Source organism: Sturnira hondurensis, unplaced genomic scaffold (assembly GCF_014824575.4).
Source record: "Sturnira hondurensis isolate 20B ecotype Veracruz unplaced genomic scaffold, ASM1482457v3 Scaffold0006849, whole genome shotgun sequence".
NCBI lineage: Eukaryota > Metazoa > Chordata > Mammalia > Chiroptera > Phyllostomidae > Sturnira > Sturnira hondurensis.
This window is the reverse complement of record NW_028079480.1, coordinates 1,717,410-1,731,246: the sequence shown is the minus strand read 5'-3', so window position 1 is coordinate 1,731,246 and position 13,837 is coordinate 1,717,410. Positions and strand designations below refer to the sequence as shown.

Below are 13,837 nucleotides of genomic sequence, written 5' to 3'. Positions count from 1 at the left end.
TAGAGATCAATACTTCACTGTTATGCAATTCTTAGGTTTCCTGTCCAGATGTCAAGAAAGCACCTACAAGCCATTTAGCAGTCTGGGTCAGCCTCTCCCCAGCTCTGAGAGAGGCCCGCACAACACTGAGCACACATGGGCATTAAACTGGTGACAGCCTTATTTAAGTTTAAATGGGAGAGGTAAAAATGTTCTATTGACAACTTAGAAACACGGCCGCTTTCTCCAAAATGTTTAAGCTTACTCAGTGATATCTGACCAGTAGCAGAAAACCTGAGATGAAATTTTTAAGGATCTCTCTGTTCTAAAGAAAGAAACGGATTTCTTGCTTAGGAAAAAGGCTAGGAGAGAATATAAAAAGTATTGATCTTCAGCTGAAGCTGGGCACCTAGCACCTAGACTTGTCTTCTAGGCAACTTCTAGAGGATCTGAGCTCAGAGGAGAATCAAGTTCAAGGACAGGCCAACAAGCTAGGGCGAGGAAGGCAGGCTAGCGCACTGGTCAAGTGCTCGGCCCCTGGGCTCACACAGGTGGCAATGAAGTTCTTGGATCTGCCCCTTAGTCTCTACAGGACGCACGCTACTGGGGAAACTCCTTAACTGCCATGAGCCTCGTCTGTGACACAGGGACAGTGACAGCACTGTCCTCCCAGGACGACAGAAGACCAGGCACATGACAGGGTTAGTGTGGCAGAGAAAGGGAAACCCAGGGGGGAGTGACTCGCCTAAGGTGACTCGGCAGGTGTGACGGGGCCTGGTCTCAGGACGTGGGTGCTCTCATGCACAGGGTCAGGGGGTAGAGGGGAAAGTGCTTTGGAATCAGGAAGACCTGGAAACAAATCCTGCCTGGCTCTGCCACCAGGCTGGGCGACCTGAGTCTGATCCTTTTTTAATTGAATATACTGGGGTGACACTGACTGGTTAAACCTGTTTTTTTTAAATGCTTCCTACCGTGCAGAGGTTGAGACTCAGATGATCAAATGTAGTAAAATGTACAGTGTCAGCTCCAAGCCCCCTCTATTATTAATTTTTTGAAACAGCAAATGGGTTAACAACCATGAGAACCCAGAGCAAGAAAGTCAGGAAAACTAAGTACGGGCAGTTCTGGTGATGTTTATTCCTCACAAACACTTGTTTCTACAGTACAATTCAGAGAATAAACAGAGGCACACGGCTATAATTCCCACCACAATCTGCTGTTGAGGAGACATTCAGTGTGAGGGTTAGGGGTTGGGGGCGGGGCGGGACTGGATCACAGGGTAACTGGCGGCCTCTGTGATGACCTGTGCAGGATCCTATCCGTCAAGGTCTGACCCCCAGGCCTGATGGCGAAGGCTCGTGGTGGAAGAGTTACAGTGACCCAAATGCAAGGAGCCAGACTTGTTCAGTTCACACGGTTTTAGGGCGGATCCAATTCTATCTACACTACCTGTCCACTGGGACAGAGCTGAGTCAGCCCCAAGGACTCAGTTCACCCCACGATGGGGCCTCAAGTGGCTCCGAGAGGCCTGCCTTTTGCCTTGGAATAAGTAATAACTTTAAAATACAATTTTAAAGATAACTGTTTGCATCGGTTTCTTGACTATCCCATAAAGAGATCCTGTCCTGTAAGCAATGAGAGGCACAATGGGGAGTATCTGCTAGAACTCAGGTAGGAAGACAGCCTGTAAAGTCGGGGAAGGGAAATGGCACTTTCACCTAATCCTCCACGGCGGGAACAGGCAGACACGAGCACCCATCTGGTCAAAGTGCAGCCTGGAGCCACGTCGCCCGTCAGCAACAAGAGAGGGAGTCACACACAGAAAAGCCCTGGTCTGGACTTCCACAGGCTGGCTGCACTATCTAAGCAGTCCCTGCCTTTTTCTTTATTTCTCCAGGACAGCCCAAAGCCCTGGCCCTAGTCTGGGGCTAGGATCACCTGCCCCAAACATCAGCAGAATGGAGAGATCCTGCATCACTTGGCAGAGAAGCAGAAGGCAGCGGCAGGTCTGCACTGGGTGACCCAGGGTGTTATCACGGGACACAGAATGCCAACACGTGAGACAAGGGAGAGAGAGACAGACCTGGCACCACGGCCGCTAGGCCTGGGCCCAAGTCCTCAGAACTTCTCTGTGGTCGCGTCCCTGACTAGTCCCTGACTGGCGGGTGAGGGGGCACGGCACGAGGCTTCTGCTCCAAGGTCATCCCAACTCCTCTCACATCGGGTTCATTTGTTCACCTCGAGTGAATAACAGCATCTGCTTTACCCAACCCTTGTCGCTGGTGCACGATGCCTGTCAGGCGGTGAGATTCCTGGCTGACTTGGAGGCGGTCTGGGCCCGCTGAACGACCCCAGAGCACTTCTCACGCCGCAGCAGCTTGTTGTTCTCAAAGAGACCTTCATTTCGGGGTATTCCATGGGACCCATCAGGGAAAGTCAGCAGGCCTTTGAGGGGTAGAGAGGAAATATGGGGGTGACGGTGGTATTAGTGACTCAGAAAGATCAGCTTGACAGTTAAAGGCGGAGGAAGAGAAAACCTCGCAGCCCTTGCTAGGAGTACTCTGTAAATTCAGGGACTAGGCAGGCGCAGGGCACGTCACTCTGGATAGCTGGACGTCCACAGAAGGATTAAAGCCAACAAGGTGTACTTCCACCCACACTGCGCTCGCCTAAGTCTCCCGTCCTGCTGGGCTGCAACTTACCAAAACCATCCACTCTGCCATTTTTAAATTCACCCTCAAAGGTCATGTTGTCATGTCGAACGAACACCCCGACGCCATTAAACTTGCCCTGGGCAAACTCCCCCTCATACCTGCAGAAACACAAGACATTAGCCCTCAGTGGGGTAATGAGCTGTTGTGGTTAACTGAGTCCAGCAGCTACCAATTCGTGTTATTTTCTATTGCCAAGGAGCGAAGCTGATGTCACTTACCGTATCTCAGAGCCCCACCACCCCACTCCCAACCAGCAGAGGTCAGAGAGCGTGTATGCTGTGAGGCCCTAACCTCAAGGAGATAACAGAGCAGCGGTGGAGTAGGTCACTCATCTCTTGCCACTTCAAATTTTATATTTATAAAATAACCAATAAAAAACTAATGCTTAACCCCTGCCTATTTTCAGAGGGCCTGGGACAAGCTCTGGTTTGAGCAGATATTTATCACAATCATTTTAAAATCAGAATCTCCTTAGTTTAAGGCTGAGAAAAGAATGCCCCAGTACCCACCTTGAGCCATCTGAGAAGGTCAGTACCCCGAAGCCATTGAAGAGGCCATTCTCAAAATGACCCAGGTAGGTGCCACCATCTGCAAATATCAGTTGACCAAAACCATGTCTTCGGCCTGAGCAAAGAGGAGGACAGGTTTCAGTTGGAATGGGGCAGCTTCGGGGTTCTCGATCACTGTCCGACACCCTTTGCCTTCCATCACCCCCCACAAAGGAAAGAAGAGAAGTGGTGACGTTGTCGGGGCGGAGAACTAATACCCAGAGTAACAGCCTGGCTCCTGCGACCTTCCCTCCTTAAGGCACAGCAGTCAGATTTGGAGCAGGTCTCCAGTATGAAGGATGAGACGGTACTTTAAAATAGCATGTAGTGCTTTTATTGTATGCCAGGCACCCTCGTAAGCACTTTATATTTATCATCGTATTTAATCCTCATGCCAGGCTTATTATGAGGAAAGCACAGTACTATTATTATTCCCACTTAACAGATGTGGAAACCAAGGCAAAATGAAGCTAAATAACCTACTCAAGATCTCAGAGCAATTAAGCGGTGGAGCAGGGAGGCAAACACAGCAGGCAGCCTGACCCTACAGCCCTCCGCCCTTAAACACACCGACACTCTGGGAAGAGTAAAAGCACACGTCTTAGCACCACGGAGCTCCTGTGCAAACCTACCAGCCTCACTGGGACGCTGGCTTGAGCTCTGTTACACGAGTAGAGCTAAGCTAACCCAGTGAACTGACCAGAAAACAGAGTGAGATGCAGGAGGGGCAGCAACGCTCTTCCAACAGAGCAGAGGCAGTTCTTTGGTGGACAGAGCGCCCCCAGCAGAGCCTCCGGAGGTCTCTCCTCTAAAGGTCATATTAAAGGGGACAGCAGGGGTTTGGGAGGCAGAAGAAAAGCCTGGAGATGTACAGAGGCAAGGTCCCCTCCCATTGCAGTTTCTCCTCTCAAGGCTCAGGAAATCTTCAGCTGCACATGCCTGGAAACAGCGTGAGGGTGTTCTTCATTGGCACAACTGTGGAGCAGAGTTGAGTTGAGCCAGGGGTAGTTCCTGGCTCGCTAGGACTGGACCCACGGAACTTTTAAGTAGCCAGACTGTTTCCAAATTGAACATCATTAAGCTAATTCCCGTACAGTCTCAGGCTCTGAAAAATGTTACTGTTCCGAAGAATAGATACTTCTAAATGTAATGAATTGCCACAGGAAATTCAAGGCAATGGATGTCACTTGCTTTTGAGTGTCTGGCTTAAGTTCTTAAGGCTCACTGGAATCAAGTCATTGCAATAAATTCTGCATTTCCTGATTTATGGACACTAAACTCATTTTACTCTGAGGCTACATTAACATTTAGAAAAACAACTCCCAAATACTATCACTTAAGGATAAAAGGGTTAAAACACATTTTAGAAGCAGAAAGATTTGCCCTGGCTGGTGTGGCTCAGTGGATTGAGTGCCAGCCTATGAACCAAAGGGTTGCTGGTTTGATTCCCCGTCAGGGTACATGCCTGGGTTGCGGGCCAAGTCAAGTTCCCAGTAAAGGGCACATGAGAGGCAACCACACATTGATGTTTCTCTCTCTCTTTTGCCCTCCCTTCCCCTCTCTAAAAATAAATAAATAAATCTAAAAAAAAAGAAGTAGAAAGATTTGACTTACTTCTGGAGGTTGGATTAACAATAGTATTTTTTAATTCCTTTACTTATAATCCTAAAGTTAAATAAAGGAAGGCACTATCAGATTAAATCTTGGAGTTAGACCTGAAGATGAATCAAGTTGGCTTATTTATCCTGAGGTATTTTGTCCTTCAGCCAAACGAAGTTTCGTCACTGGACACCCCCCGGGGTCCTCTCACCCTCCTTCCACTCGCCACGATATTCCTCCCCACTGGAGTAGGTGAAGGAACCTTTTGTCAGGGTCATGGCGACAGCTTACAGAAGGATGAAAACTGCAGGACACAAGCAGAGGAGAACCAGTGTCACGGGACGGCTGGAGGAAAGGCCTGCCAAGCAGCTCTGTAGATGCATTCTACAGGCATCCGGCTCAATTAAGCGCACGCTACCTCAAGTACATCTAACAAAAGTACCCACCTCTCCAACCATCACCACCACCACCTCTGCCCAGGCAGTCTTATCCTCCTACTCGTCTTTAACGTTTCAGCCAGTTCCAGTTTTCTATGACCTGAGATGGAAATTTAGGATTAACCTACAAACATTTGCTTGACACCTACTATATACTTAGTCACAGTGTAAAATGTGGTCTCTTTCCTCAGTGAGTTTATAATCTAGTTGGCACGACTCCCTCAGTGAGTTTATAATCTAGTTGGCACGACTAACGGTCAAGAGCCAAGCTGAATGGGCTGAAAACCAGCTGTGCTGGATGGGCTGAAACGAGGGCAACCCCAGACTGAGAACACGGGCACGAAGGCACAAAGGGCGGTGTGCATACGAGATGTGAAGCAGGAAGATAAGAAGCCGGGTCTTCCTGGAGCGGAAGGTGTATTTACAGAGTACTAGGAAAGAAATCTGTCTAGGTACACTCGGCCTAAATCTTAAGTTTGAAAAGAACTTCTCAGATTCAATCCGAACTCCCTCTTATCATAGACAAAGAGAAGCCCGGAAAGTGAAAAGCTGGTCAGTGGCCAAGCAGGAACTGGTGCCCGCCCCCCGGCCCCCGCCCGCTAGGTCTTTTTCCCCAGGTACTACGCCCTCTACTCTAGGTCAGGCGAGCATAAGAGACCTTTGACAGCTAAGCAGAAGAGTTTAGAGCTGATAAGGTGAGTAAAGAGAAAGCTTCAGGGGGGTGAAGGGGGTTGAACAGGGATGTAATATGATGAAAGCAAAGTTTAAGGAAAACGAAATTGGCAGCAGGAAGCAGAATGGGTTGGAGCAGCAAAAACCTACAGCCAGAGAAGCTTGCAAGGCAAGAGATGTGATAATTCAGCAGGCTGTGAAGATGAGCATAAACTATTCTCCTCCCATTCACGCTTTTGCACTGTTGTGGCACATCCTCCCATTAGGAGGCAGTTTATTAACTCCTCCACCCACTGTATCCGGGTTATATAAGTAATGGGGCATCAGCCAAGGTGATGTAGCAGAGGTTAGCAGAGCACTCGTACATTGGGCTGCCCTCCTGCTGCACATGGAGCTGTGCTGTGCCCATGTGCACGCGCCCAGGCCAGTCTGCCGGAGGATGAGAGGCCGCATGGCACAGCTGCCCCAGCGCAGCAGCTGCCCCACTCACCGCAGATGCCCTGGTGATACAGGCAAGACCAGAGGAGCTGCCCTTCTGGGCCCAGCCCCAAATCACTAGCCCAGAGACTCACAGACTAAAGAAATGGTGGCTGTTTTAAGCCACTGTGTTTTGGGGTGATGTATTAGCCAGCAAAAGCTAACTGATACTCCCAGATATGGGATCCTAAGACCTGAGCAGAGGGGTAGCAGGGTAAAGGACACAGAAGGGATGGCGATGGCAGGTACATCGCAGGAGGAAACAATCACCACTGTCACTCGGCAGTATTCGAAGACTGATGAGGTATGGCTTCAGATGAGCGGTAAAAAAATGTCTGTATTCAAGGATATACTATCAAAAGGGATTTAAGACACCCAAAACATCATTAAATATAAATAGAGATAAACAGAATCATTTGATATATTTAAAAAATGCAATCCCTATTTCCTTTTTTAAATCTCCTGGGTCTTTTTTACACCCCCTTGCTGCTTTTCCAGATCAAAATAATACGATGTTTTCTCAAGTGATTGTGACAATGCATAGTCCTAGGCCCACACTGAGACCTGCTGAATCAGATTCTGTACAGTCAGAGCCCGGGAACCTGCAGTGTTAACAAGCAAACCATTAGGTTCTTGTACACTTGTGGACTCCTACCCCAACAAATGGAAATGCTGTGTGTGAAGAGCTCTCTGACCTAGAAATCCCCATTGAAAAGTCCTGTCATTAATAATTAACCTGAATTCCAACAGGACAAGGGTACCACTTATTCAGAACTTGGAGGCTAAACCTGGAGGACAATTTTTTAAAAATCCCTGTGGGCCTTCTCCCATCAGCTAGCTTCCTTTTCCTTCACGTCCCAGAGAAGCCCAAACCACACACAATGTTAAGTCTTGTACTGATGTGTCCATTATGAAAATTAAGATGAGCTCAGAAAAAGTAGTTTAGACAGTACAAGAGAGATCTGGCATATTTTATACAAAAATGATGCTTTAGCCCTGGCTGGTGTGGCTCCGTGGATTGAGTGCTGACCTGCAAACCAAAGGGTTGCTGGTTCGATTCCTGGTCAAGGCACATGCCTGGGTTGTGGGACAGGTACCCAGTGGGGGTGCACAAGAGGCAACCACATATCGATATTTTTCTCCCTTTCTTTCTCCCTCCCTTTTCCCCTTCTAAAAATAAATAAAAAACAAACCAACAAACAAAAATGATGCTTTAGCCTGAGCTGGTATGGGTCAGTGGATGGAGTGCCAGCCTGTAAGCCAAAGGGTCACTGGTTCAATTCCCAGTCAGGGCACATGCCTGGGTTGCCAGTCAGGCCCCCAGTTGGGGGTGTACAAGAGGCAAGCACACATTGAAGTTTCTCTCCCTCTCTTCCCTAAAAATAAATAAAATCTTTAAAAAATGATGCTTTAAACATTCAATTAAAACAAGATACACATTGTTTTCTCTTTTGAAGTATCTTCATAACAGCAACTAATGTTTATTGACTACTTAGGGTACACCACAATTGTTTTTAAAATACATTATCTAATTTTATCTCACAGCTTGACAATGTGGGCATTATTATTACTTTCACTTTACAGATGAGGAAACTGAGTTGCAGAAAGGGTAAGTTAACTAAGGCCACCCAGCTAACAGGTGTAAGAATCAGAGCCCTGGCAGCTGGCTCTTGGGTCCACATTCTTCAACACTATCCTATCCTGTGCTGCCTCCTACCACAATACGGTGCTGCTGTGGACCTTGGTAGCACGGAGACCTGGGTTCAGAACCTGGCTCACTGTGTAACCTCGGGCAACTTATTTAAGTGTCTCTAAACTTATTCAGTCTATATAAACCTCCTCTATTTAAAGTGGAGATGATATACCTACTACACAGAGTTGGTATGTGGATTAAATGAAGTAACATACATGAAAGTACCTAGGACACAGTCTAGCCCTGTCCTTTCAATGTTGTTCTTTTCCTCTTCAAAGAGACACATCAACTCACACCCTTATTATAATGGACATTTCTCTAAAGTCTCAGTATAAAAATGCTACCCCCATAATTTGAATAGCATTAAAAAAAAAGCCAGCAATTTTGACTCATGAGGTCAATACTAAGAGGAAATATAAACTACAGTGCCACCCATTTGTTCTTTATCAATACCCTATGGGGTATTTTAATTTTGGCCTATGTCACCATAATTTTTGGTACAGATGCGGCATGCCCAGACATGGTCTGAGGTGAAACCAGCCTGGCCCAAGCGGAGCAGGGCCCAGTCTTCTAGGCCCTGGCTGTGTCTCAGAGCTCTAGTTTCATCCCAGCTATGAGGACAGATGAGTTCTGCAGCCATGAGGATGTTCAAGTTCTGAGACCCCTGCGGATTCACCCAAATACGGAGGAACATTCATTCCTACCTGTCCCCCCCCCCCCCATAATGAAGGCCAGCGCTGAGGAGGGGCTTCTAGAGACGTTTGGGAGTCCATCCCACAGATCCATCAGGGACTTTCCCACTTGTCTAGTTACTCAGAAACTTCATTCACGTCCAGGGTCTCTCGCATAACAGAAGGCAGCCTGGGGAAAGGATCATCTTTTGTCTTAAAGCCCCTCAAAAACCCCTGAGGCTGTTTTCTCAGAGAGGTGATGCCACCTCTATTCCATCCATGCTCCACAAGGTCTGCATCCAATTTCAGGTGCAATCCTCTTATCGTCAGCCAGGCATCAGACTGTGCAAATACAACATTAATGAGAGGAGGAGAAACCATTTTCCATCAAAACTGCCGGGGGAAATTCTTTCCAGTCTGGAGAGGCATTGTGAGAACAAGAGGTCATCTTCAGCTCCCCGGGGAACAAATTAAGCCAAGGTACTGAAATTCAGCTTATGGTACAAATCTGAACTATCTCCTTCCTTCAAAACAAGAAAGGACCTGAAAGGCTGTATCTTCCACTAAATCTTATGACTAAACAACCGTTCCCAAACATACACACACAATCCTGATTTGTACAGAAGGGCGTTTCCTCTCAGTGCCAGGCAGCAGTTCACTTGTCCTCACTCAGAACTTTGGAAGGAGTCACTGCAGTGCACTTTCAAGAGCCAGACTGACTACAGTGGGGCGCAGGGGGGGCAGCCTCTTGTTTACTTTTCTCAAGGCCACATGAAACTCCCAAATAGTGGCATCCCACCTTGTTTCAGAGGAAGAAGGTCCCTCAAAGAGAACATCAACTCTTGACCTAACCCTGCCACCATCCTCTGGCATTTGTTTTCAAAAGTACACACTGTACTACAAATTTCCATTCCTTTTTTTCATCCTAGGAAATATAGCAAACCCTGTTCAATAGTTGCTTGTCAAAATAAAGTCCATTCCTAAGAACACAGTCAGAAGTGCTTATGAAAGGCAATACACGTTAACTCTATGGGGCTAAGGCCATGGTTAAACATATTTCACTAGAAACTTTACTTATATCCAAATAATGAATATTGTCACTGCTTGGAACAGTATGAGGATTTTCATTTATGACGTCTGTAAATAGCTATGCCACGTAATACTCAGCTGCAGAGCCAATGACCCAGAAAAAAATTTCACCAGTTACCATGTCACTGTGACAAATCTAGTTTTATAAAGTATAGTCAGTGCTAATGAAGACTGAACACCCAATACTTAAAGAATGCAAATCAGTATTTTTATCAGTTACTCAAAAAATCTTTTTAAAGAGAATAGATGGCCTACGAGTGTAGATTTCAGCTGTACATATGAAATCTAGTCCAAAGTCAAGATAATTCATGCTTCTAAACAGATACCTCCGCTTTCCGTTCTCTTGTTGGATGGGTTGCAAAGAATCAATTCAAATTTTCACCTAAAAGGAAATAACTATTTTGTCCCTGTAAACTAATTCGTTACTGGTCTGCACAGCAGACTGTATCCTTGCTATGTTCCTTTTCATCTGACCCAGACATTTCCAAATAGAAGTCAGAGGCAGGGATAATTTTTGTTTCCATTCTGTTTGTCTTTTTAAATGTTAGAACTCAAACTTGTTAAAAAAGATTTATGCATTCATAGTAACTTGTGTCCAAAGGCAGAGAATTAAAAAAAAAAAAAACTAACAGGAAGAGAAATAAATTTTCAGGTCAGCAACCTCAATTACCCACATATACCTTCAATACTGCCCCTCTCCTAAGCTACCCTCCCCTAAGTATGACAGTCTTGTCAAAATTTCTTCAGTTATAAAGAAAGCAGTTCTGCCCTGGCTGATGTAGCTCAGTGAATTGAGCACAGGCTATAAACCAGAGTCACAGGTTTGATGCCCAGTCAGGGCACACGCCTGAGTTGGGGGCCAGGTCCCCAGCAGGGGCCAGGTGACAGTCAACCACACATTTATGTTTTCTCTCCCTCTCTTTCTCCCTCTCCTTCCCTCTCTCTAAAAATAAATAAATAAAGTCTTCTGGGGAAAAAAAAACAAAAAAAAGCAGTTCTTAGGCTTTTAGAATCCTAAAGAAAAGAAAATGAAGGCTTTGATGAACAAAGATGAAACCTAGAACAAAAATTCAAATGTTCTTTTTAAAGTGTTTTAAATGAGCGCAGGCCTGCGAACCACGATCCACGATCGCAGTTGGATTCCCAGTGAGGGTACATGCCTGGGTTGCAGGCGAGTTCCCGGTTCCCGGTTCCCGGCAGGGGATGCATGAGATGCAACCATACATTGATGTTTCTGTTTCTCTCTCTCTCTCTCTCTCCTTCCCTTCCCCTCTAAGATAAATAAATAAAATCTTAAAAAAAAAAATAAAGTGTTTTAAATGGGCTTGAAATAGTCTTTTTTTTTTTTTGGTAGGTCTCCCTTCCACTAGAAAAGTAAACGAATGTATCGCTACTAGTTAAAAGTCCTAGGAAGCCTGTGGGATAGTTAGATTGAAGAACCTAGGAAGAAAATCCTGACCCAAGTGAGAAGGTAAAAAAATAAAAATAAAAAGACGACTTGGCGGGTGATGGGGACTGCCAGGATACTCTTCTATTTCATGGTTAAGAAAAATGCATGGTCCGGGTTCAATACAGCCCAATTATTCCTGCTGATACCAAAGCAGTCTGGACATTCTAGACTACAAGGATACTACTACCATCAACTAACCGAGGCACCCCATTTCCCCAAACCTTGAGGTGTGAGACATTTCTTCACCATAGTAAGAGAGAGGCGGGCCCAGAGCAAACAAAGCCCTAGGTGGCAAAAGGCAACAATTCCTTGTAGATCTCCCCTTTCTCTCAGTCACCCGTTCTTGCCTTCCACGACTGTTCCTGCCCTCTATCCCAGGCCTGCTCCTCTGCCCGGGCGGGACTTTCTGCTCACACAGGTCTGCCTTCCCCACCCACCCAGCTCGCTAACCCGGGTGCCGCGGGCTCTCCCAGGCCTCAGCCCCCAGCGATGGCGATGAGAGACCCGAGTTTGGGACCCCAAGCAGCCACCCTCCCACCAGCGAGTTGGGCATGGAGCCACGGTCCCAAGCCCGTAATCTCGGGATGGGCTCCTCAGCCCTTTCCTCACTGGCCACACCCTTCCGGCCCCCCTTCCACGAGTACTACCAAACAACCTGGGCTCCGTCTTTTGGGATGACCGTCACGCCCTGGCGAGGGGTTCCAGCGCCCGGGACCTTAGATCCGTCGGGCTAGTCCAGGACACCTGCCTCTCCACCACCTCCACCAGTGCCGGCCCCACTCAACGCCGCCATCCTTAGCGGCGGCACTGGGCCCAATTCCCGCCGCCCATTGGTTGTAACCTAGGCAACCAGGAGCAACGCCATTTCCCATTGGCTCAGCCCGGGTTCAGCGCCATCTTTGTGCGGGGCTCAGTGTCTCGGGAGCTCCTGGCTGGATGTTAGATAGAGAAATGGGGTTGAACACCACCCCCCATCCTCCGCCGATCCCACCTTGGCAATCCTGATAGAGCACTCAGGCCTCCCCCAGCCCGCGGCAGCAAAGCCGAAACGTCAACCCCAAACGGAACAAAATGAAACATGCGTCAGACGCAACAGTGAAGCAGTGACCAACTCCAGCGGCTCCGATTCCGCTCCGATCTCCACAGCTGTACGTGGCCCGGCTGCGGAGTTTAAGGACTGAACCTTGAGGGACAGCTTTGTAAATTGTAGGGCGCTGGAGGAGGCACTTGCAGTTTTATTAGTGTCAACCCTGTGCTAGCACTGTGGTATCGATACAATTTTACATTCATTGTAGGAATGGCTTGTCGTTGTCATAACACAGATCCTTCGGTTTTAAAATGTGCCAAGACTGAAGCAAACCCTCTCAAATGCCACGCACATCAGTTTATCCGTATGTTTATTTACTGAACAATAGTAATGCAGCATGATGCTAGGGTTCTGCCAGCCTAGAAAGGACATGATCACTTCCCTCAGGGGACTTACTGCCTAAGTGTGAAGACGAAAAGATTTACGCATGTGGAAAAATCCAAGACTATATTTAATTATTAAGAGAAAGCAAACACATGAAGAAGCAAATTGCCTCTCTGAACTGGGATTTTTCTTCACCTGTAGGACAGAAAATTAGAATGATGATGGTGATAAAGGCTGCCCAGGACTTGAGAATACAATGTCAAATGCTCAGTACTGTGTCTGAGACATTGTAAGTGCTCAGTAAATGGCAGTTTTAAATAGTGTTTATAAGACTTGGATTCTGTGTTCAAATCCCATCTCTGCCACCAACTGTGTGTGGCTTCAAGCAAGCTATTAAGCTTTCTAGCCTGTAAAATGAGATTGAACTAACAGACCTGCGAGGTTCAGTCTGGCTCTAACACTCAATGTTAAACATGATAAACTGTGTGGTAATAACTAGAGATATAACTACAGTAGCTGAGAGAATAGTGCCAAGAAAATAGATTTTATTAGGTTTGAGAATATGTGTTAGAAAACATGGAGAAATAAGGTTAATACATTAACAAATTATGGGAAGACTTGGAGAACTAGAGGGAAGCTATGGTGTGCAAAATGTAGTTTCTTGGATAGGCAAATTCAGAGTCACAGAAATTATAATAGAGGTTACCAGGATCTAGAGGAAGAGGGAGTTATTTGTTAATGGGTACAGAGTTTTTGTTGGGATGATGAAAAAGTTTTGGGTAGAGATAGTGGTGATACATTCACAGCATTGTGCATGTATTTAATGTTACTGACTTGTACAGTTATGAATGGTTAAAATGATAAACACTATGTACATTTTACAACAATAAAAATGAAGTATCTTGATCAAAACAGTGACACAATGAAACTGGTGTTTTAATAAAGTGAATACGGCAGTCATACCCAGAGATAATCAGAGAGAAATTGGAAGAAGAAAAACAAACTCAGAAGCCGTTGTAATACCATAGCTAAGACACCCTGCAATGTGGCATCTGCAGATGGAAAGAAAGAGGGTAAATACAAAAAACACTTCATAG

General features: G+C 46.4%; 1 protein-coding gene across 3 annotated transcripts; it reads right to left on the bottom strand.

The window, feature by feature from the left end:
* Positions 1-1,095: 1,095 nt before the first annotated feature.
* On the bottom strand, positions 1,096-12,137 carry MORN4 (MORN repeat containing 4). Of its 3 annotated transcripts, XM_037050804.1 has the most exons (6): positions 11,985-12,137; positions 5,287-5,377; positions 5,052-5,144; positions 3,203-3,317; positions 2,682-2,791; positions 1,096-2,424 (listed from the first exon to the last, which is right to left on the bottom strand). In XM_037050804.1, the coding sequence occupies exons 3-6, from the start codon at positions 5,116-5,118 to the stop codon at positions 2,276-2,278; spliced, it is 441 nt and encodes a 146-aa protein (XP_036906699.1). In that variant the 5' UTR covers positions 5,119-5,144; positions 5,287-5,377; positions 11,985-12,137; the 3' UTR covers positions 1,096-2,275. The 3 variants fall into 3 exon arrangements, with proteins under 3 accessions (XP_036906699.1, XP_036906700.1, XP_036906698.1); XM_037050805.1 differs by lacking the exon at positions 5,287-5,377 and having other exon boundaries at positions 11,977-12,137; XM_037050803.1 differs by lacking the exon at positions 5,287-5,377.
* Between the last annotated feature and the right edge of the window lie 1,700 nt (positions 12,138-13,837).

Coding starts and splice junctions, on each gene's coding strand:
- MORN4 (XM_037050805.1), bottom strand. CDS start 5,118: ATGACCCTGACAAAAGGTTCCTTCACCTACTCCAGTGGGGAGGAATAT. Junction 2,792..3,202: donor ACCTTCTCAGATGGCTCAAG/GTGGGTACTGGG, acceptor GTGTTTCTGCAG/GTATGAGGGGGAGTTTGCCC. Junction 2,425..2,681: donor TGGCAGAGTGGATGGTTTTG/GTAAGTTGCAGC, acceptor TACCCCTCAAAG/GCCTGCTGACTTTCCCTGAT.